General features: G+C 42.0%; 1 protein-coding gene across 3 annotated transcripts in view; it reads left to right on the forward strand.

The window, feature by feature from the left end:
- LOC121291619 (synaptotagmin-like protein 1) overlaps nt 1-23994 on the forward strand; it is a 78930-nt gene that overhangs the window by 35946 nt on the left and 18990 nt on the right. For all 3 annotated transcript variants that reach the window (XM_041213062.1, XM_041213065.1, XM_041213063.1), the window contains exons 6-11: nt 4536-4572; nt 5242-5321; nt 9745-9855; nt 13792-13828; nt 14498-14577; nt 18902-19012. In XM_041213062.1, the coding sequence (XP_041068996.1) occupies nt 4536-4572; nt 5242-5321; nt 9745-9855; nt 13792-13828; nt 14498-14577; nt 18902-19012 (456 nt within the window). The remainder of the gene's footprint in view (nt 1-4535; nt 4573-5241; nt 5322-9744; nt 9856-13791; nt 13829-14497; nt 14578-18901; nt 19013-23994) is intronic.

The following is a 23994-nucleotide window of genomic DNA, read 5'->3' on the forward strand; positions in this document are numbered from 1 at the left end:
AAGACTTTAAATGAATAACAACATGCAGGGAGAGAATTACAAGACATGACAGAAACTTAACAATAAAAGAATCAGGAAAAGAGAGACTAAAGGAAGGAAAAAAGATAACTCAGACGGCTGAGATTGAATTAAGTCTTAGAGCATAAAAGGTAAAATAACTGCAAAAAAGAGAGAGGAATGATAAATAAGAACAGACAAAACTGTTGGTGCAGCAATGTCCTCGTATTCAAACCAAAATGGATGAACTGGAGGCAATCACCTGTAAAGAGGATCCAGATATAGTCGAGATGACTGAAACATGGCTTTCGAGAGAACAGGATTAGCTACTAAATATTGCTGGATATAACACATTTGGATAAAGGGGAGGCAGAGTAGCTGCACTAGTGAATGAACATAATAGTTATCTGTAGAGAAAAAGGATGTAACCAACATTGAGATAGACACAGAATCCGTATGGAATTAGTTAAAAGATATGGGATCCATCACCTGAATATAGAGTATACGATAGACCAGCAATTAGTGGAAGGGAATTGGAGGGAGAAATTTGCATGCAAACCTACAAGGTGACTAGTAGCATACAATAATCATGAGAGATTTCTATTACTCCCAAATAAACTGATGGGAAAAAGTAGCAAAAGGAGAAAAGGGAATCGAGTTTTTGCAATGTACACAGAACTTCGTTCTTACTCAGTATCTAAGAAGTCCAACAAGAAAAGAATCACTGCTGAATCTTATAATGAGTCCTACAACAGAACAGATAAGAGAAGTCAGGACAAAAATACCTGGAAAAACTCAGCAGGTCTGGCAGCATCTGTCAGTTCCTCTGACATGTCTTCCTTCTTCCTTAACTGCGGTTTTCCACCCACGGTGGTTGACAGGGCCCTCAACCGTGTACGGCCCATCTCCCGCGCATCTTCTCCCTCCCAGAAACATGATAGGGACCCCTTGTCCTCACTTACCACCCCACCAGCCTCCACATTCAAAGGATCATCCTCCGCCATTTCCGCCAACTCCAGCATGATGCCACCACCAAACACATCTTCCCTTCACCCCCACTGGTGGCATTCCGCAGAGATCGTTCCTTCCTGGACACCCTGGTCCACTCCTCCATCACCCCGTACACCTCAAACCCCTCACACAGCATCTACCCATGCAACCACAGAAGTGCAACACCTGCCCCTTTACTTCCCCTCTCCTCACCGTCCAAGGGCCCAAACACTCCTTTCAAGTGAAGCAGCATTTCACTTGCACTTCCCTCAGTTTAGTCTACTGCATTCGTTACTCCCAATGCGGTTTCCTATACATTGGAGACACCAAACGCAGACTGTGTGACCGCTATCAGAACACCTTTGGTCTGTCCGCAAGCATTACCCAGACCTCCCTGTCGCTTGGCATTTCAACACTCCACCCTGCTCTCATGCCCACATGTATGTCCTTGGCTTGCTGCATTGTTCCAGTGAAGCTCAACGCAAACTGGAGGAACAGCACCTCATCTTCCGACTAGGCACTTTACAGCCTTCCGGACTGAATATTGAGTTCAACAATTTTAGATCATGAAGTCTCTCCTCCATCCCCACCCCCTTTCCGATCCCCCACCTTTTGTTTTCCAATAATTTATATAGATTTTTCTTTTCCCACCTATTTCCATTATTTTTAAATGTATTTCCATCCATTGTTTTATCTCTACCTTTTAGCCGTTTTTGATTCCTTCACCCCACCCCACCCCCACTAGGGCTATCTGTACCTTGCTTGTCCTGCTTTCTACCCTTAATTAGCACATTCCTTAGATAATATCACCACCATCAACACCTCTTTGCCCTTTTGTCTGTGACATCTTTTGGTTATCTCCACATATCATTGGCCCTCTATCCATCTCTACTTCTCCCACTGCCCCTTAAACCAGCTTATATTTCACCTATTTTTACTTAGTTCTGTTGAAGGGTCATTCGGACTCGAAACGTTAACTGTGTTCCTCTCCACAGATGCTGCCAGACCTGTTGAGTTTTTCCAGGTATTTTTGTTTTTGTTTTGGATTTCCAGCATCTGCAGTTTTTTGCTTTTATAAGAGATTTACTGCTCCCCTGTCAACGGATTTGAAAGCAAGAAGGCACATTAAATGCAGCCAGTGGCCTGCACACCACCTACCTGCCCACCCCTGCTCCCATCTTGATTATACCAGTGGCAGGGGTGGCCTGCCTGCCAATGGACCAATTAATGTCCATTTAAGGACTGCATCCTTAAGGCAGAGGCATTTAACCACTGGCAGGATGAGGGCCATGCCAAGCGGTTAATCCAGCAGGTTTCCGTGCATGAGCTGGTGGTGGGTGGAGTGGGGTGGGGTGGGGTGATTGGCTGACAGCTCTCTAAATTGGGACTTCCTGTCCCATCTCCAAGCTATTAAGTGACTGCAGAGCAGCCGTTCTTCCCTTGGCGGGTTCCCCATGACTTTTAAGCCTGGGCACGGGGACCATGGCATCCTGCATAATTCAGCCCCTAAGAGTAGAAGAGTATCTTAGTAGTAGTAATCACAGCATAATAAGGTGCAAGATTAGAATCGAGAGTGATATATGTAGGACAAAGACTAAGTTAATAGATTGGAAAAGAGCAAATTGATGAAATGAGGGCGGGACTAAAGAAAATAAATGGGAGAAAATCTTGATAAATAAAGAGACATAAAAACAGTGGGAAATCTTTAAAAGGAGAATTAATAGATTGCGAATGGGAATTGTATTCCATAAAATTAAAATTATGGGGCACCATGAGTGAATAATGAACCAGATGAAAAATGGAACTAAATGGAATGAAAAGAATTCAGGAAGAATTTTAAAAAACATCAGGAAGGAAAAAATAATTACAAAATCAAATTATCGAGGAGTATATAAAGATTATTAAAGTGTCCCATTGACACCTTAATAATAAAATGTAAATAGAGGTAGGGACAGAACCAGTAAAGGATGAGCAAGATAAACTCACAAGTAACAGCAGAGAGATGGTAAAAGTATCAAATAACTACTACGTCTCAATACTAACTGGAGAAGATAACTAATTAGACATTTTAATAGAGGATGCACTTAAAAATAAAAGTGAATAGAAAAAGAGAAAAAACTAAAAAAGGATAGTATTCTCCCATACATACTCAGGGAAACAGAGGAGGAGATGGCAGAAGCTCTAGTTATATAAGTTTCATAGGAGAAGGGGTAGTGCCAGAGGACTAGTGGATAGCTAATTTTGTTCCTTTAAGTAATAAGTGAAATAGAACAAAATTTAGAAATTGTGGACCAATTAGTATAGCATGAGTGATAGAAAAGATACTGGAATCTATATTTTAAAGTAGTGATAGCCAAGTATCTCTGGACAGAATTTTTAAAATTCTGACAGGTTAGGATCATGTTTTACTAACCTGATTTAATTCTTGCAAATGGTAATGGAAAGAATAATTAAGGGTAATAGAATAGATGTCATATGCTTGGAATTTCAAAAGGCATTCAATCAGGTACCGCACGAATCCTTACGATAGAGGATTCAGGGGACAAATAGCTAACTGGATAGCAAATTGGCTAAAAAATAGAAAGCAGATATTAGGTTTAAAGGATAGTTATTCAATTTGAATGAAGGTAGAGAACAGTTTTCCACAAGAATCAATGCTATTCATAATTTACATTAATGACCTGGATTTAGTAATAAATAACTCAATATCAAAATTTGCAGATGATTCCAAATACTGAGAAAGAATGCAACATAATCCAAAAAAGACATTTTAGAAACTTGCAGCTAGACATGGCAGTTAAGTGCTAAATAAACTTTAACATAGATAGATAAATGTGAAGTGATGCACTTAGGTGGGAAAATCAAACATCACCAACACAATAGAAAATGAAAAATTAAATGGGGCAGACGAGTGAAGGTTCCAGGGATATAAATGAACAAATCATTAAAACAGCATTGAAGGTCAGAAAAGCAATTTAAAAAAAAATAGAGCACTGGGATCTATTTCTAGGGGTAAAGAATTTTAAAATGAGAAAGTTATGTTGAAACTTATATAAGACCCTGGTCAGGATGTACTTGGAGAATTGTGCACAGTTCTGCCTCCATACTATAGTATGGACATAGAAACACTGGAGAAATTTCATCAAAATATTTACAAGGATTGTACCAGAATTGAGAGATTACATCTATCAGAACAGATTGAATGAGTGCCAAGTGCTTTAAAATTTGTAATGAGTCTCTTATGAGGCTACCTTTTCAAATACCTCCTGAAAAATCACATACAGTTAGCACTGCACCCCATTTTCTACAACTGATTTAAAACTCAATAAAAATAATTGAATACAAGTCCATGCCTACCGTCTTATAAACTGAGTGTCTCCCTCTCTCCTCACCCCTGCCCTCGGTCTCTCCAAAAGAAAAACTGAACGGCAATGCCATAAATTTCTGGGAGGAAGAATAATTTTACAACTTCTAACTATAGTTCACTAAAGATGCTCTCACACAGCTGTTGATGTGTTCCTGTCTAATATTTAGATGTTTTCTTTCAGACTCAGACAGATGACAACATGGCGCCTGAAAGAAAAGGTAGGGTCGGGGGCAGGAATCATGATGTGGATTGTGGGTGGAAGTGAGGGTTGTGGATGGGAGTTGAGAGTTGAAGGTCAGCTTTGAGGTTGGAACTGGAAGGTTGGTGTGTGGTTTTGCTTTTCTGATAAAGTAAACATTTTTGCTTCTCTTAATCTTTACTTCCTACACACAAGCAGCCTGTGCAAGGGGGAGTCCCAAGCCCAGTGGTCAGGTGCAAGGGGGAGCCCTAGGCCCTTTGGGGAAATGGGGGAAGTCCCAGGCCCTGTGAAAGGGGTGGGGTTAGGCTGTGGGGTGGGGTGGGGGGCACAGGTATTGGTCCCTGAACTTGTGTTGAGGGTATTGGTGGGATTCCAGGCCATGGGTGTGGTGCAGTGAGAGGTGCTGCAGATGCAGGGCCAACATTGAGATTTTCTCTGATTTCATGACTGTGCTCTGATCAACTCCTTACCCACAATGCAAATCCCTATAGTTGGCAGGATGACAGATTCAGGTGTCAGTCAGGGTTCAACTTGCCTGTGCAGGGCAGGCAAACTAAGGGTCTTTGTGCACACAGCTGATCCCTTGCCTGATTCTCCAAGCCCTTAAAACGATAGAAAGGCTGATATCCTTTGTGTGATCAGTTTGATTTATGCTTTATGATCATTTTGATTGATTTGTAATCCGTAGTTTATGCTCCATGTACTATGGACGATGAGGCATTGAGGACTGAGGAGAGCAACATATCAGTCTCTACTATTACAGTGCAGGTAATGAATACAAAACTTGCAACGCTTGCACACATGTCACATAAACAGAACTATTTACCATCTACTCATTGCAAGAATTTGTTGGGTTGAAGAGTAAGCAACTCAGCAACAGCATTTCCGCAGCAAGAGAGGGAGAGAAGAGGTGAGGCAGGGAGTGAAGGGTGAGGGAGGGATGGAGGAGGAGGTCAAGCAGGGAGAAGGGAGAGGCAGGAGAGGGGATGCGAGTAAGGAGCAGGGTGGGTAGGGACAGAGAAAGAGTGCAGGGTGGGGAGAGGAAGATGGGGCAAGGAGAGAGTGTCAAGAGGGTTGAGGGAGTGACAGGGAGTGAGGGGGGCGTGAAGAGCGAGAGAGCAGGCACAGTAAGGGAGAGGGAGTAAGGTGGGGAGGAAGAGAGAGAATGGGAGGGTGAGAGTGGGATAGAAAAACTAGAATACAGCGAAACAGGTTATGTGTCTGAATTGAAAACATGGGAGTGCATGGACAGTGAGACTGTTCTGTGCAAATACATCTACAGTAGATTTCTGCGTTTTGAAACTCTTCAGCTCATAGTCATTGAATTGGAGTAGGAGTTGGCACTTAAGGGAGGGGAAGAAGTAACTGGACAGTTTCTCCAGTCCATGGTCACATTTTGTAGCAAGGTACAGGATTGGAACAGTGTTGGCGTGACTGATACTATACAGAGTAAGGGGAACCTGAGTGAGATTGAGAATGAAGATCCACAGAAACTGTCCCTATCCATCACGCACAATATACTTGCTATCTGTAATGATAAGGGTAAAGACTGTTGGAAGGACAGCTAAAATGTTGACATGGGACTTTGGAATAGGAGGCTGTCCAAAGTAGGGAGGAAGGGAAGTATAATGTGGTAGTTGCAGGGGAGTCAATAATTATGGCATCAGATAGCATTCTTTCTATGCAGAATCAAGAGTCCCATATGTTAAGTTCCCGACTGCCAGATTTGCTTTTGTCCTTTGGGCACTACAAGTAAAGGGAAATCTAAAAGTTGTTCATCAGTAGCGAGGAATAAGAAATGTGCGAGTAGAACATTAGAGCATTAAGACAGCTAGAGTTTGTGGTTCAAGTAGGCATTCTTTATACAAACACACAAGAGTACAAGGATAATTGAATGAATTACAGGCACAAATTATAGTTAGATTGTATAACATTATTGAGCCATCACTGCAAGATGGTCAGGTTTGGAAACTAAATATACCAGGTTACAAGGTCAACAGGAAAGATAGAGAATGTAGTAGAGTGCGAGAAATAGCCTTAGTGATTCAGGATGAAATCATTTCAATGATAAGAGAAGATATGATGAGAGAGGCGAGCAGACAATGGAGACTTTATAGATAGAATTAAGAAATAGAAAAGATTTAAGACTGCAGTGTAGGTTGTGCATAGGCGTCCTGGTAGCAGCTGTGAAGTGGTAAAATGTATAATGACTGTGAATAGACATGCGTGTAGCAAAGGCAGAATGGTTTTAACGGAGGATTTTAACTTTTATATGGATAAGCAGGCTAGCACATGTCAGGAAGGTTTTGAATTTATTGAGTGAGTTCAGGATAGTTTCCTGCAATATTATGTCCTAGAACCAATAGGCCATATTAGATTTAGTGATGAGTAATGAGCCAGATTTAGTTAACATCCTAATTATACATGAACATTTGTCTGATAGCAATCAGAATATGATTGAGTTTAAAGTGGTTTTGAAAAGGAGAGATGTGTAACAGCTGTTGAGGTTCTAGATTTAGGTAAGGCTGGCTTCAATGCAATGAGACAGAGAATGTCCACAGTAAATTGGGCAAATCTATTAATGGGTTAAAAAACAAGATCAATGGGAGCTGTTCAGAAAAGATCTTAATGTGACACAGAACCACTTGATACCACTAATGGGCAAGACTTGACTTGCCAAAATATACAGCTTTGGACTGTAAAGAGATAAGAGATAAGATAAAATAAAAAATGCTAAAAAAAACCCACAAACCATAGCAAATAGGAAAGATACAAAGAACAGCAAAGGGCGACAAAACAGAGCTATAAAAGGGGAGTGTAAAAATAAACTTGCTTGGAATATCTAAAACAATTTTTAAAAAGTTATATTAGGACAAAGAGAGTGGCCAAGAGCAAAGTTGAGCCCTTGAAAACAGATAATGGAGATAGTGTCATTCAAAATAAGGAAATTGTTGATTAATTGCTTTGCATCAGTAATTATAGAAGAAGAATAGGTTAGCTTGCAAACATTCCAAGGAAAATAATATTGGATCAACAATTTAACAAAATTAACTTAAGCAGAATAACAGAAATAAAGAAAATAATGGCACTAAAGAGTGACAAATCCACAGAACCAGATGGTTTCACCCAAGGGTCTTAAAAGAAGTAGTTGAGAACATTGCGGATTCCCTAACTATAATCTTAATATGGGGACCATTCCTTTAGATTAGAAAGCTATGCATGTCTATACACTATTTAAAAAAGGTAATGGAGGGAAATGAGTGAATTGTGGTGCAGTTAGTCTCATGTGTTGTCAGGAAATTACTTGATTCTATAAGTAAGGATAGAGTGACCTTGAAAATTTTCAACTGATCACAGAGTCAGCATGGATTTGTAAATGGTAAGTCATGACTGAATTAAATTTTTTGAAGCAGTCACTAAAGTAGTGGACAGTGGGATGCCTGTATAGGTTATTTGTATGAACTTTTGAAAGGCATTTGATAATTCCTTCATTAGAGATTGTTAGCTAAATTTGTAGTTTGTGGAATTGAAGGCAAATTATTGACCGATTGCCAAAATTGTGGAGAAGAGTTTCAATGACAGCAAACGCAAGGTCATCCGATTTGGACCAAAACAGAATAGAGCAGAGTACTTTTTAAATGATAAATTTAAATAGTGTAGTTTCAAGGAACCTTGGGGGGTGGGAGGCCGGTGGTTGGGGGTGTTGTGGGGGTTGTGGGGGGAGAGTTGGGAGCGGGGGGTGGCCAGGGGAAGGGCGGGGGAGGGTGTTGGGTGGTGGGGGTGGTGTCCAGGTAAACAAACAATGAAAATGTCATGAACAGATACCGGACATAATCAAAATCGCAAACGCAATGTTAATCTTTATATTTATAGGACGAGAAAACAAGGGGGTAGAAGCTAAGCTAGCGCTGTACAAAGCCACATCCAGACTACACCTGGAGTACTGAGAGCCATTCTGGGCATGACTCCTTAGGAAATGTGCTTTGGCCTTAGATGGAGTGCAACACCAAAATGATGCTTCAACTCCATGGGTAAAATTATGAGAAGCGATTATGCAATCCCTGGAAATTAGAAGTTTAAGGGGTGATTGATCAAGGTTTTTAAGATATTAAAGGGAACAGATAGGGTAAATAGACAAAACAATTTGTGTTGGCTTGGAAGTCTAAAGGATAGACTAAAAAAAATCGAGCCAGACCTTTCAGGAGTGAAATTAGGAAGCATTTCTACACATAAAGTGTGGAGGAAGTTGGAACTCTTTTCCACAAACAGTAATTAAAGCTAGATCAATTTTAAAATTTAAATCTGAAATTGATTTTTTTCTATTAACTAAACTAAATGGGTTCAGAACAGTTGTGCTCTCATTGATGGAACAGGCTTGAAGGGCTAAATGGTTTACTGCTGTTCTTATGATCCACAGGGCTGGAGAAAGAATGAGGGGAGGGAAGAGGAAGAGCGAGGGCTGAAGCAAGAGAGAGTGGGGGCAGTAGTGAGAGAGTGTGTCTGTGGAGCGCAAGGGAGTGTGGAGGGAGAGAAGCGAGAGAACATGTGTTCGGGGAAGTGAGAGAGGCGGTGGCAAGAGAGAGGGAGGTATTGGGGAGGGAGAAGGAGGGAGAGAAAGAGTTGGGTGGGAGAGGGAGAGAGTGGGGGAGAGAGAGTTGAGGATGGAGAGAGAGGGAGAGAGTCAGTGAGAGAGAGAGAATGGGGAAGGGGAGGGAAAAAACTGGTGGAGGGGGAGGAAGAGGGATTGAAGGAAGTGGAGATTGAATTGTTAGAGAGTAGTGAGAGAGGAAGGAAGAAAAAGAAGGGGAAAAAGAGAGCTAAAGGAAGAAGGAGTGAATAGAGGGAGAAGAGAGAGAGGATTGGAAGAGAAGGAAGGAAAGAGTGTAAGGATGGCAGAAAGGGAATGAGGAACTTAGGGGAAGAGAGGGGAAGAGGGAGGGCCTGGATAGAGTATAGTAATGCTGGAAATCCACATCCATAATCCAGTGATGTTGACCAGGATTCAATGACAGTGGCCAGTGGCAATGTTACTAGTGATGTTCGGTTGGGCTCCACAGTGCCCACAAGGTTGGGGCTCAGCACTGTTATAATGGAGACTGGTAATAGGTTGTTGAACTGAGGCGTTGGTAGAGATAGGATTTGTTGCTGATCAACTTCGTGTTCTCATAAGTTATTTTCTTATCACCTGCAGAGTAGTGACGGGATTGATGGTGACAGTTGGTCCCAGCACAGCGATGAGTGCAGAGTGCCAACAAAAGATGTGGATGTTAACAGCTCGCTGTCCAGTTTCCAATCCGCTGCTGTGAGTACTGGAATGTGCTGAGTTCTGAATCCCCTGCTGGGGATGTGTGTTTGTTTCCCCTTCCTCTTGGATGTGACAGGTTCCAATCCCTGTTGTGTGTACTGGGATGTACTAGATCTGGACTGCTGTTTGTACTGGGATTTCCTATTGATTTAGCTGCAACATTTAAGACATCCTAAGTCACCAAAGATATTAGAATATTGAATGTGCAGATGTTTCTGCTACATGAGAACCTTTCTCTGTGAGGCAGTGCTGTTTTTTGTTGCAGTTAAATATTTAGCATGGGTGACTCCCAACCTCACAAAGTAACAAAAACAAAAATTGCTGGAAAAACTCAGCAGACCTGACAGTGTCTGTGGAGAGAAGGACAGAGTTAACGTTTCGAGTCCAGATGACTCTTCTTCAGAAGTAAAGAGAAGTAGAAATGTGGTGAAATGTGGCATTCCATCTGGACTATTCCCTCCAGGACACCCTGATCCACTCCTCCATCACCCTCTAGACCTCAACCCCCTCCCACAGCATCTACCCATGCAATCGCAGAAGGTGCAACACCTGCCCCTTTACTTCCCCTCTCCTCACCGTCCAAGGACCCAAAAACTCCTTTCAAGCGAAGCAGCGCTTCAATTGCACTTCCCTCAATTTAGTCTACTGCGTTCGCTGCTCCCAATGCTGTCTCCTCTACATTGGAGAGACCAAATGCGGACTGGGTGACTGCTTTGCAGAACCCCTTCTTTCTGTCTGCTAGCATTACCCAGACCTCCCTGTTGCCTGCCATTTCAACACTCCATCCTGCTCTCATGCCCACATGTCTGTCCTTGGCTTGCTGCATTGTTCCAGTGAAGCTCAACGCAAACTGGAGGAACAGCACCTCATTTTCCAACTAGGCACTTTACAGCCTTCTGGACTGAATATTGAGTTCAACAATTTTAGATCATGAGCTCCCTCCTCCATCCCCACCCCCTTTCCGATTTCCCCCGCCCCCCCCCTTTTTTTCCAATAATTTATATAGATTTTTCTTTTCCCACCTATTTCCATTATTTTTAAATGTATTTCTATCCATTATTTTATCTCTACCTTTTAGCCTTTTTTGATTCCTTCACCCCACCCCCACGAGGGCTATCTGTACCTTGCTTGTCCTGCTTTCTACCCTTAATTAGCACATTCCTTAGATAATATCACCACCTTCAACACCTCTTCGTCCTTTTGTCTGTGACATCTTTTGGTTATCTCCACCTATCACTGGCCCTCTATCCAGCTCTACTTGTCCTGTCCCCCCCCAAAACCAGTTTATATTTCACCTCTCTTCTATTTTTACTTAGTTCTGTTGAAGGGTCATTTGGACTTGAAACGTTAACTGTGCTCCTCTCTGCAGATGCTGCTAGACCTGCTGAGTTTTTCCAGGTATTTTTGTTTTTGTTTTGGATTTCCAGCATCCGCAGTTGTTCGCTTTTATAAGAGAAGCAAGGATTTACAATGGATTTGAAGGCAGGAAGGCACATTAATGCAGCCAGTGGCCTGCACACCACCTACCTGCCCACCCCTGCTCCCATCTTGATTATACCAGTGGCAGGGGTGGCCTGCCTGCCAATGGACCAATTAATGTCTATTTAAGGGCCTCATCCCGCTGGAAGAGGCATTTAACCACTGGCATGATGAGGGCCATGCCAAGCGGTTAATCCAGCAGGTTTCCGTGTATGAGCTGGTGGTGGGTGGAGTGGGGTGGGGTGGGGTGATTGGCTGACAGCTCTCTAAATTGGGACTTCCTGTCCCATCTCCAAGCTATTAAGTGACTGCAGAGCAGCCGTTCTTCCCTTGGCGGGTTCCCCATGACTTTTAAGCCTGGGCACGGGGACCATGGCATCCTGCATAATTCAGCCCCTAAGAGTAGAAGAGTATCTTAGTAGTAGTAATCACAGCATAATAAGGTGCAAGATTACAATTGAGAGTGATATATGTAGGACAAAGACTAAGTTAATAGATTGGAAAAGAGCAAATTGATGAAATGAGGGCGGGACTAAAGAAAATAAATGGGAGAAAATCTTGATAAATAAAGAGACATAAAAACAGTGGGAAATCTTTAAAAGGGGAATTAATAGATTGTGAATGGGAATTGTATTCCATAAAAATCAAATTATGGGGCACCATGAGTGAATAATGAACCAGATGAAAAATGGAATCTGGAGAAAATAACATTAGACTTAGATACTAAAGGAGAAGGGGACTAAATGGAATGCAAAGAACTCAGGAAAGATTTTAAAAAACATCAGGAAGGAAAAAAATAATTACAAAGTCAAATTATCGAGGAGTATACAAAGATTATTAAAGTGTCCCATTGACACCTTAATAATAAAATGTAAATAGAGGTAGGGACAGAACCAGTAAAGGATGAGCAAGATAAACTCACAAGTAACAGCAGAGAGATGGTAAAAGTATCAAATAACTACTACGTCTCAATACTAACTGGAGAAGATAACTAAATAGACATTTTAATAGAGGATGCACTTAAAAATAAAAGTGAATAGAAAAAGAGAAAAAACTAAAAAAGGATAGTATTCTCCCATACATACTCAGGGAAACAGAGGAGGAGATGGCAGAAGCTCTAGTTATATAAGTTTCATAGGAGAAAGGGTAGTGCCAGAGGACTAGTGGATAGCTAATTTTGTTCCTTTAAGTAATAAGTGAAATAGAACAAAATTTAGAAATTGTGGACCAATTAGTATAGCATGAGTGATAGAAAAGATACTGGAATCTATATTTTAAAGTAGTGATAGCAATGTATCTCTGGACAGAATTTTTAAAATTCTGACAGGTTAGGATCATGTTTTACTAACCTGATTTAATTCTTGCAAATGGTAATGGAAAGAATAATTAAGGGTAATAGAATAGATGTCATACGCTTGGAATTTCAAAAGGCATTCAATCAGGTACCGCACGAATCCTTACGATAGAGGATTAGGGGACAAATAGCTAACTAGATAGCAAATTGGCTAAAAAATAGAAAGCAGATATTAGGTTTAAAGGATAGTTATTCAATTTGAATGAAGGTAGAGAACTGTTTTCCACAAGAATCAATGCTATTCATAATTTACATTAATGACCTGGATTTAGTAATAAATAACTCAATATCAAAATTTGCAAATGATTCCAAATACTGAGAAAGAATGCAACACAATCCAAAAAGACATTTTAGAAACTTGCAGCTAGACATGGCAGTTAAGTGCTAAATAAACTTTAACATAGATAGATAAATGTGAAGTGATGCACTTAGGTGGGAAAATCAAACATCACCAACACAATAGAAAATGAAAAATTAAATGGGGCAGAAGAGTGAAGGTTCCAGGGATATAAATGAACAAATCATTAAAACAGCATTGAAGGTCAGAAAAGCAATTTTTAAAAAAACAGAGCACTGGGATCTATTTCTAGGGGTAAAGAATTTTAAAAATGGTAAAGTTATATTGAAACTTATATAAGACCCTGGTCAGGCTGTATTTGGAGAATTGTGCACAGTTCTGCCTCCATACTATAGTATGGACATAGAAACACTGGAGAAATTTCATCAAAATATTTACAAGGATTGTACCAGAATTGAGAGATTACATCTACTGGAACAAATTGAACAGGTGCCAGGTGCTTTAATTTTTGTAATGAGTCTCTTATGAGGCTACCTTTTCAAATATCTCCTGAAAAATCAACATACTGTTTGCACTGCACCCCATTTTCTACAACTGATTTAAAACTCAATAAAAATAATTGAATACAAGTCCATGCCTACCATCTTATAAACTCTCCTTACCCCTGCCCTCGGTCTCTCCAAAAGAAAAACTGCACGGCAATGCAGTTCTGGGAGGAAGATTAATTTTGCAACTTCTAACTATAGTTCACTAAAGTTGCTGTTGATGTGTTCCTGTCTAATATTTAGATGTTTTCTTTCAGACTCAGATAAATGACAACATGGCCCCTGAAACAAAAGGTAGGGTCGGGGGCAGGGATCATGATGTGGATTGTGGGTGGAGGTGAGGGTTCTGGGTGTGAGTAGAGGGTTGAAGGTCAGTTTTGAGGTTGGAACTGAAAGATTGGTGTGTGGTTTTGCTTTTCTGATAAACTAAACATTTTTGCTTCTCTTAATCTTTACTTCCTACACACAAGCAGCCTGTGCAAGGGGGAGTCCCAAGCCCAGTGGTCAGGTGCAAGGGGGAGCCCCAGGCCCTTTGGGGAAATGGGGGAAGTCCCAGGCCCTGTGAAGGGGGTGGGGTTAGGCTGTGGGGTGGGGTGGGGGGCACAAGTGTTGGTACCTGAACTTGTGTTGAGGGTATTGGTGAGATTCCAGGCCATAGGTGTGGTGCAGTGAGAGGCGCTGCAGATGCAGGGCCAACATTGAGATTTTCTCTGATTTCATGATTGTGCTCTGATCAACTGCTGACCCACAATGCAAATCCCTACAGTTGGCAGGATGACAGATTCAGGTGTCAGTCAGGGTTCAACTTGCCTGTGCAGGGAAGGCAAACTAAGGGTCTTTGTACACACAGCTGATCCCTTGCCTGATTCTCCAAGCCCTTAAAACAATAGAAAGGCTGATATCCTTTGTGTGATCAGTTTGATTTATGCTTTATGATCATTTTGATTGATTTGTAATCTGTAGTTTATGCTCCATGTACTATGGACGATGAGGCATTGAGGACTGAGAAGAGCAACATATCGGTCTCTACTATTACAGTGCAGGTAATGAACACAAAACTTGCAACGCTTGCACACATGTCATATAAACAGAACTATTTACCATCTACTCATTGCATGAATTTGTTGGGTTGAAGAGTAAGCAACTCAGCAACAGCATTTCCGCAGCAAGAGAGGGAGAGAAGAGGTGAGGCAGGGAGTGAAGGGTGAGGGAGGGATGGAGGAGGAGGTCAAGAAGGGAGAGGCGGGTAGAGGGGATGCGAGTAAGGGGCAGGGTGGGTAGGGACAGAGAAAGAGTGCAGGGTGGGGAGAAGGAGATGGAGCAAGGAGAGAGTGTCAAGAGGGTTGAGGGAGTGACAGGGAGTGAGGGTGGTGTGAAGAGCGAGAGAGCAGGCACAGTAAGGGAGAGGGAGTAAGGTGGGGAGGAAAAGAGAGAATGGGAGGGTGAGAGTGGGATGGAAAACCAGAATACAGCGGAACAGGTTATGTGTCTGAATCGAAAACATGGGAGTGCATGGACAGTGAGACTGTTCTGTGCAAGTACATCTATAGTAGATATCTGCATTTTGAATCTCTTCAGCTCGGTCATTGAATTGGAGTAGGAGTTGGCACTTAAGGGAGGGGAAGAAGTAACTGGACAGTTTCTCCAGTCCATGGTCACACTTTGTAGCAAGGTACAGGATTGGAACAGTGTTGGCGTGACTGATACTATACAGAGTAAGGGGAACCTGAGTGAGATTGAGAATGAAGATCCACAGAAACTGTCCCTAACCATCAGGCACAATATACTTGCTACTTGTAATGATAAAGGTAAAGACTGTTGGAAGGACAGCTGAAATGCTGACATGGGACTTTGGAATAGGAGGCTGTCCAAAGTAGGGAGGAAGGGAAGTATAATGTGGTAGTTGCAGGGGAGTCAATAATTATGGCATCAGATAGCATTCTTTCTATGCAGAATCAAGAGTCTCATATGTTAAGTTCCCGACTGCCAGATTTGCTTTTGTCCTTTGGGCGCTACAAGTAAAGGGAAAACTAAAAGTTGTTCATCAGAACCGAGGAATAAGAAATGTGCGAGTAGAACATTAGAGCATAAAGTAGGCATTCTTTATACAAACACACAAGAGTACAAGGATAATTGAATGAATTACAGGCACAAATTAAAGTTAGATGGTATAACATTATTGAGCCATCACTGCAAGATTGTCAGGTTTGGAAACTAAATATACCAGGTTACAAGGTCAACAGGAAAGATAGAGAATGTAGTAGAGTGCGAGCAATAGCCTTAGTGATTCAGGATGAAATCATTTCAATGATAAGAGAAGTTATGATGAGAGGTGAGCAGACAATTGAGACTTTATAGATAGAATTAAGAAATAGAAAAGATTTAAGACTGCAGTGTAGGTTGTGCATAGGCCCCCTGGTAGCAGCTGTGAAGTGGTAGAATGTATAATGACTGTGAATAGACATGCGTGTAGCAAAGGCAGAATGGTTTTAATGGAGGATTTTAACTTTTATGTGGATAAGCAGGCTAGCACATGTCAGGAAGGTATTGAATTTATTGAGTGAATTCAGGATAGTTTCCTGCAATATTATGTCCCTAGAACCAATAGGCCATATTAGATTTAGTGATGAGCCAGATTTAGTTAACATCCTAATGATACATGAACATTTGTCTGATAGCAATCATAATATGATTGAGTTTAAAGTGGTTTTGAAAAGGAGAGATATGAAACAGCTATTGAGGTTCTAGATTTAGGTAAGGCTGGCTTCACTGCAATGAGACAGAGAATGTCCACAGTAAATTGGGCAAATATATTAATGGGTTAAAAAACAAGATCAATGGGAGCTGTTCAGAAAAGATCTTAATGTGACACAGAACCACTTGATACTACTGATGGGCAAGACTTGACTTGCCAAAATATACAGCTTTGGACTGTAAAGTGATAAGAGATGAGATAAAATAAAAAATGCAAGAAAAACCACAAACCATAGCAAATAGGAAAGGTACAAAGAACAGCAAAGGGTGACAAAACAGAGCTATAAAAAGGGAATGTAAAAATAAACTTGCAAGGAATATCTAAAACAATTTTTAACAAGTTATATTAGGACAAAGAGAGTGGCCAAGAGCAAAGTTGAGCCCTTGAAAACAGATAATGGAGGTATTGTCCTTCAAAGTAAGGATATGGTGCACTTGTTGATTAATTGCCTTGCATCAGTAATTATAGAAGAAGAATAGGTTAGCTTGCAAACATTCCAAGGAAAATAATATTGGATCAAGCGAATAACAGTAATAAAGAAAATAATGGCACTAAAGAGTGATAAATCCACAGAACCAGATGGTTTCACCAAGGGTCTTAAAAGAAGTAAGTGAGAAAATTCCGGATTCCCTAACTATAATCTCAATATGGGGACCATTCCTTTAGATTAGAAAACTATGCATGTCTATCCACTATTTAAAAAAGGTAACGGAGGGAAATGAGTGAATTGTGGTGCAGTTAGTCTCATGTGTTGTTAGGAAATTACTTGATTCTATAAGTAAGGATAGAGTGACCTTGAAAATTTTCAACTGATCACAGAGTCAGCATGGATTTGTAAATGGTAAGTCATGACTGATTAACTTAATTAAATTATTTGAAGCAGTCACTAAAGTAGTGGACAGTGGGATGCCTGTACAGGTTATTTATATGAACTTTTGAAAGGCATTTGATAATTCCTTCATTAGAGATTGTTAGCTAAAGTTGTAGCTTGTGGAATTGAAGGCAAATTATTGATCGCTTGCCAAAATTGTGGTAAAAGAGTTTCAATGACAGCAAACGCAAGGTCATCCACTTTGGACCAAAAAAGAATAGAGCAGAGTACTTTTTAAATGATAAATTTTAAATAGTGTAGTTTCAAGGAACCTTGGGGGGTGGGAGGCCAGGGGTTGGGGGTGTTGTGGGGGAGAGTTGGGGGCGGGGGGTGGCTGGGGTTGTGGGGGGGTGGTGGGGGTGCGGTGTGGTGTTGGGTGCTGGGGGTGGTGTCCAGGTGTCCAGGTAAACAGACAATGAAAATGTCATGAACAGTTACAGGACATAATCAAAATCACAAACACAATGTTGATCTTTATATTTATAGGATGAGAAAACAAGGGGGTAGAAGCTAAGCTAGCGCTGTACAAAGCCACATCCAGACTACACTTGGAGTACTGAGAGCCATTCTGGGCATGACTCCTTTGGAAATGTGCTTTGGCCTTAGATGGAGTGCAGCACAGATTTATCAAAATGATGCTTCAACTCCATGGGTAAAATTATGAGAAGCGATTATACAATCCCTGGAATTTAAAAGGTTAAGGGGTGATTGATCAAGGTTTTTAAGATATTAAAGGGAACAGATAGGGTAAATAGAGAAAACAATTTGTGTTGGCTTGGAAGTCTAAAGGATAGACTAAAAAAATCGAGCCAGACCTTTCAGGAGTGAAATTAGGAAGCATTTCTACACATAAAGTGTGGAGGAAGTTGGAACTCTTTTCCACAAACAGTAATTAAAGCTAGATCAATTTTAAAATTTAAATCTGAAATTGATTTTTTTCTATTAACTAAACTAAATGGATTCAGAACAGTTGTGCTCTCATTGATGGAACAGGCTTGAAGGGCTAAATGGATTACTGCTGTTCTTATGATCCACAGGGCTGGAGAAAGAATGAGGGAAGGGAAGAGGAAGAGTGAGGGCTGAAGCATGAGAGTGTGGGGGCAGTAGTAAGAGAGTGTGTCTGTGGTAGCGCAAGGGAGTGTGGAGGGAGAGAAGTGAGAGAACATGTGTTCGGGGAAGTGAGAGAGGCGGTGGCAAGAGAGAGGGAGGTATTGGGGAGGGAGAGGGAGGGAGAGAAAGAGTTGGGTGGGAGAGGGAGAGAGTGTGGGAGGGAGAGAGTTGGTGAGAGAGAGAGAATGTTAGAGAGTTGTTAGAGAGTAGTGAGAGAGGAAGGAAGAAAAAGAAGGGGAAAAAGAGAGCTAAAGGAAGAAGGAGTGAATAGAGGGAGAAGAGAGAGAGGATTGGAAGAGAAGGAAGGAAAGAGTGTAGGGATGGCAGAGAGGGAATGAGGAACTTAGGGGAAGAGAGGGGAAGAGGGAGGGCCTGGATAGAGTATGGTAATGCTGGAAATCCACATCCATAATCCAGTGATGTTGACCAGGATTCAATGACAGTGGCCAGTGGCAATGTTACTAGTGATGTTCGGTTGGGCTCCACAGTGTCCACAAGTTTGGGGCTCAGCACTGTTATAATGGAGACTGGTTCTGATTGTAATAGGTTGTTGAATCGAGGCGTTAGTACAGATTGGATTTGTTGCTGATCAACTTCATGTTCTCATAAGTTATTTTCTTGTCATTTGCAGAGTGGTGACGGGATTGATGGTGACAGTTGGTCCCAGCACAGCGATGAGTGCAGAGTGCCAACAAAAGATGTGGATGTTAACAGCTCGCTGTCCAGTTTCCAATCCGCTGCTGTGAGTACTGGAATGTGCTGAGTTCTGAATCCCCTGCTGGGGATGTGTGTTTGTTTCCCCTTCCTCTTGGATGTGACAGGTTCCAATCCCTGTTGTGTGTACTGATGTACTAGATCTGGACTGCTGTTTGTACTGGGATTTTCTATTGATTTAGCTGCAACATTTAGGACATCCTAAATCACCAAAGATATTGGAAGAATGAATGTGCAGATGTTTCTGCTACATGAGAACCTTTCTCTGTGAGGCAGTGCTGTGTTTTGTTGCAGTTAAATATTTAGCAAGGGTGTCTCCCAACCTCACAAAGTAACAAAAACAAAAATTGCTGGAAAAACTCAGCAGACCTGACAGCATCTGTGGAGAGAAGGACAGAGTTAACGTTTCGAGTCCAGATGACTCTTCTTCAGAAGTAAAGAGAAGTAGAAATGTGGTGAAATGTGGCATTCCGTAGGGACCATTCCCTCCAGGACACCCTGGTCCACTCCTCCATCACCCCCTACACCTCAACCCCCTCCCACAGCATCTACCCATGCAATCGCAGAAGGTGCAACACCTGCCCCTTTACTTCCCCTCTCCTCACCATCCAAGGACCCAAACACTCCTTTCAAGCAAAGCAGCACTTCATTTGCACTTCCCTCAATTTAGTCTACTGCATTTGCTGCTCCCAATACGGTCTCCTCTACATTGGAGAGACCAAATGCGGACTGGGTGACTGCTTTGCAGACCGCTTTCGATCTGTCCACAAGCATGACCCAGACCTTCCTGTTGTTTGCCATTTCACACACCACCCTGCTCTCATGCCCACATGCCTGTCCTTGGCCTGCTGCAATGTTCCAGTGAAGCTCAATGCAAACTGGAGGAGCAGCACCTCATCTTCCGATTAGGCACTTTACAGCCTTTTGGACTTAACATTGAGTTCAACAACTTCAGACCATGAACCTCTGTCCTCCATCCTCACCCCTTTTTGATTCCCTTTTTTCAAATATTTATTTTTTAGTTTTAATTTTGATATATATATATTTTTCCCCCACCTATTTCTATTATTATTTTTAAGATTTATTTCCATTCATTGTTTTAGCCCCACCTTTTAGCCTATTTTAATCTTTTCTCCCACATCATCCTCTCCCCCCACCCCACCCCCACTAGGACCATCAGTCACTTGCTCATCCTGCTTTCTACTCTTAATGTCACCATTAGCGCCTCCTTTAGCCAGTGTCACCATCATCAACACCCTTTTGACCTTTTGTTTATGAAATCTTTTGCAATCTCTCCTTTGCCTCCACCTATCACTGGCCTTCTATCCAGCTTCATCCACCCCCGCTTTAAACAGTATATATTTCACCACATTTCTACTTCTCTTTAGTTCTGAAGAAGAGTCATCTGAACTCGAAATGTTAACTCTATCCTTCTCTCCACATATGCTGTCAGACCTGCTGAGTTTTTCTGGCAATTTTTGTTTTTGTTTCAGATTTCCAGCATCCGCAGTATTTTGCTTTTATCTTACAAAGTAACATTTGGGCAGAGAATTGGCGACGTGTCAGGAGGTCGCTCTACAACTAGTCACTCTTGTTGTGCTGGTCATTCTGCCCACATCCTGTTTTCTGTTAACAGAGAAAAGCTGACTATCCTGACAGTTCTCGACTCTAATTTTCGAAGGTTCACAAACAGTTGCAGTTGGTGCGCAGAATACATTAATACAAGGATCATGCTGCTGTATATACTCAAGGACAGCATGAGAAAACTTGGAACAAGAAGGGACGATTTTATGTATGAAACCAGGTGCTGCCAGAAATGGTACCTTTACCTATCTTAATCATAGACACTCCTCTCTTTCTAACTCTATGTGAGCCAAGCAGGCCTTTGTAAAACCCCCAATCTCTGTCTTGTTGGATATTGATTCTTTCTTTGAGGTGCAGTGTGAATGGACAGTACTCACACTGTCTATTGGTGCTGCCATAGAACTGGAAATCTAATCTGTAAGGGATTCACATTTTATCAACTACTTTACCACACCCTTAGTTACCATTTCATACCAATGTTGTCAGCATTATTGGAATAATATTTCTAATACTCGATCTGAGGCAAAGAAGAAAGAACTTGCACTTGCAAAGGGGTTTTGACAACCTCAAGAGCATCCAAAATACTTAGCAGCCAACCAATTACATTTGAAGTTTAGTTGCTATTGTTATGTGCACATTTGTGGCAACCAAAATTTGAACAATAAGATTGCAGGATAGCAAATTAAATAAATAATCAGATAATCCGTTTTGATAGTGTTTGTTGAGGGATGAATGTTATTCAGAATACCTAGAGAAGTCACTGTTCTTATTTTGAATAATTACATTCACTTGAACAGATAGGTGGTGCATTGGTCTAACAGCTCATCTCATACCTCTGACAATGCAGCTTTCACCCCAAACTATGAGTTTAAGTCCTGAACTGGGATTTAAACTCACATTCCCCTGACTCTAAGGTATGAGTGAAAATAACTGCTTCAAATTGACTCTTTTTTTTTCCAAAAGTAAATTTTACTTATAGAATGTGTAAAGGTGCATTACAGTACAATTCAAATATGGCAGTTCACATCTTGCAATACAGATCAATTTGTTTAAATACAGTGCATGGGCTGTCTCACTCCATTTACAACGCAGACTACATCTACATTTACATTGCATTTAAATTTTCCAACACGTACAGCCCGAGGAATCTTAAACAAAAATAAAAATACCTGGAAAAACTCAGCAGGTCTGGCAGCATCTGCAGAGAGGAATACAATAAATGTTTCGAGTCTGTATGACTCTTCAACAGAACTAAGGAAAAATAGAAGAGAGGTGAAGCTGGTTGAAGGGGGTGTGGGACAGGTAGAGCTGGATAGAGGGCCAGTGATAGGTGGAGATTGCCAAAAGATGTCATAGACAAAAGGACAAAGAGGTGTTGATAGTGATGATATTAGCTAAGAAATGTGCTAATGGTGACATTAAGGGTAGAAAGCAGGACGAGCAAGGTACAGATAGCCCTAGTGGGGGTGGGGTGGGGGGAAGGGATCGAAATAGGCTAAAAGGTAGAGATAAAACAATGGATGGAAATACATTTAAAAATAATGGAAATCGGTGGAAAAAGAAAAATCTGTATAAATTATTGGAAAAAAAGGGGATTGGAAAGGGGGTGGGGATGGAGGAGAAAGTTCATGATATAAAGTTGTTGAACTCATATTCAGTCCGGAAGGCTGTAAAGTGCCTAATCGGAAGATGAAGTGCTGTTCCTCCAGTTTGTGTTGAGCTTCACTGGAACATTGCAGCAGGCCAAGGACGGACATGTGGGCATGAGAGCAGGGTGGAGTGTTGAAATGGCAAGCAACATGGAGGTCTGGGTCATGCTTGCGGACAGACTGAAGGTGTTCTGCAAAGAGGTCACCTAGTTTGCATTTGGTCTCTCCAATGTAGAAGAAACCGCATTGGGAGCAGCGAATGCAGTAGACTAAATTGAGGGAAGTGCAAGTGAAATGCTGCTTCAGTTGAAAGGAGTGTTTGGGCCCTTGGATGGTGAGGAGAGGGGAAGTAAAGGGGCAGGTGTTGCACCTTCAGTGGTTGCATGGGAAGGTGCCGTTGGAGGGGGTTGAGGTGTAGGGGGTGATGGAGGAGTGGACCAGGGTGTCCCGGAGGGAACGATCCCTGCGGAATGCCGCCGGGGGGGGGTGGTGAAGGGAAGATGTGTTTGGTGGTGGCATCATGCTGGAGTTGGCGGAAATGGCGGAGGATGATCCTTTGAATGCGGAGGCTGGTGGGGTGGTAAGTGAGGACAAGGGGGACCCTATCATGATTCTGGGAGGGAGAGGAAGGTTTGAGGGCGGATGCGTGGGAGATGTGCCGGACACGGTTGAAGGCCCTGTCAACCACCGTGGGTGGAAAGCCTCAGTTAAGGAAGAAGGAAGACATGTCAGAGGAACTGTTTTTGAAAGTGGCATCGTCAAAACAGATGCAATGGAGGCGAAGGAACTGAGAGAATGGGATGGAGTCCTTACAGGAAGCGGGGTGTGAGGAGCTGTAGTCAAGGTAGCTGTGGGAGTCGGTAGGCTTGAAATGAATATTTGTGGACAGTCTATCACCAGAAATTGAGACAGAGAGGTCAAGGAAGGGAAGGGAAGTGTCAGAGACGCACCATGTGAAAATGATGGAGGGGTGGAAATTGGAAGCAAAATTAATAAGTTATTCCAGGTCCAGACGAGAGCATGAAGCAGCACCGAAGCAGTTATTGATGTACCGGAGAAAGAGTTATGGGAGGGGGCTGGAGTAGTATTCCTCTCCGCAGTTGCTGTCAGACCTGCTAAGTTTTTCCAGGTATTTTTATTTTTGTTTTTGTTTTGGATTTCCAGCATCCGCAGTTTTTTGCTTTTATCCAAGGAATTTTACACTGGTTTCAAGCATGTACGATGATGGGGGCCTTAAATTGAAGCCTTTCCCCATTGAACCTTAGGCTGCACTAAGCTTCAGTATGTCTGTCAGCATGTGGTCCTGAAATTTGGAAGGTGCCAGACTGCAACACTTGGTCATGGACAGCTCTTTGCTCTGGGAGCAGCAAGTCATGGGCAGATCTTTCACTGATTTAATGGCCTTCCAGCAGTGATTGATGTTTGTTTGTCTTGCTGTGCATCTCTCGGAGCAGTTCACCAAGCACAGAGGCCTGTGTTATGGAGCTACTCAGGATGAATCTTGACAAAAACAACTGCAGCACTTTCCAGACATCTATGCAAATACACATTTCAAAAGGAAACGTGACAGTCTCTTCCCCACTCCAACTGTATCTGGTGTTGACAGTCTGCTCTGGGAGCCATGTGACAGAATCCATTATCTCCTTTTTCCAAAGGGCCTCAGGCTTCTGCCTGATTGACTTATGATCAAAGGTGTCTTTTTTGTACAAGCTTTTCTAAGAGGGAAAGGTGGTACGGCATGGTATGACCAAATGGAGCGTTCCCTGGCAACGTGGCA

Source organism: Carcharodon carcharias, chromosome 19, assembly GCF_017639515.1.
Source record: "Carcharodon carcharias isolate sCarCar2 chromosome 19, sCarCar2.pri, whole genome shotgun sequence".
Taxonomy (NCBI): domain Eukaryota; kingdom Metazoa; phylum Chordata; class Chondrichthyes; order Lamniformes; family Lamnidae; genus Carcharodon; species Carcharodon carcharias.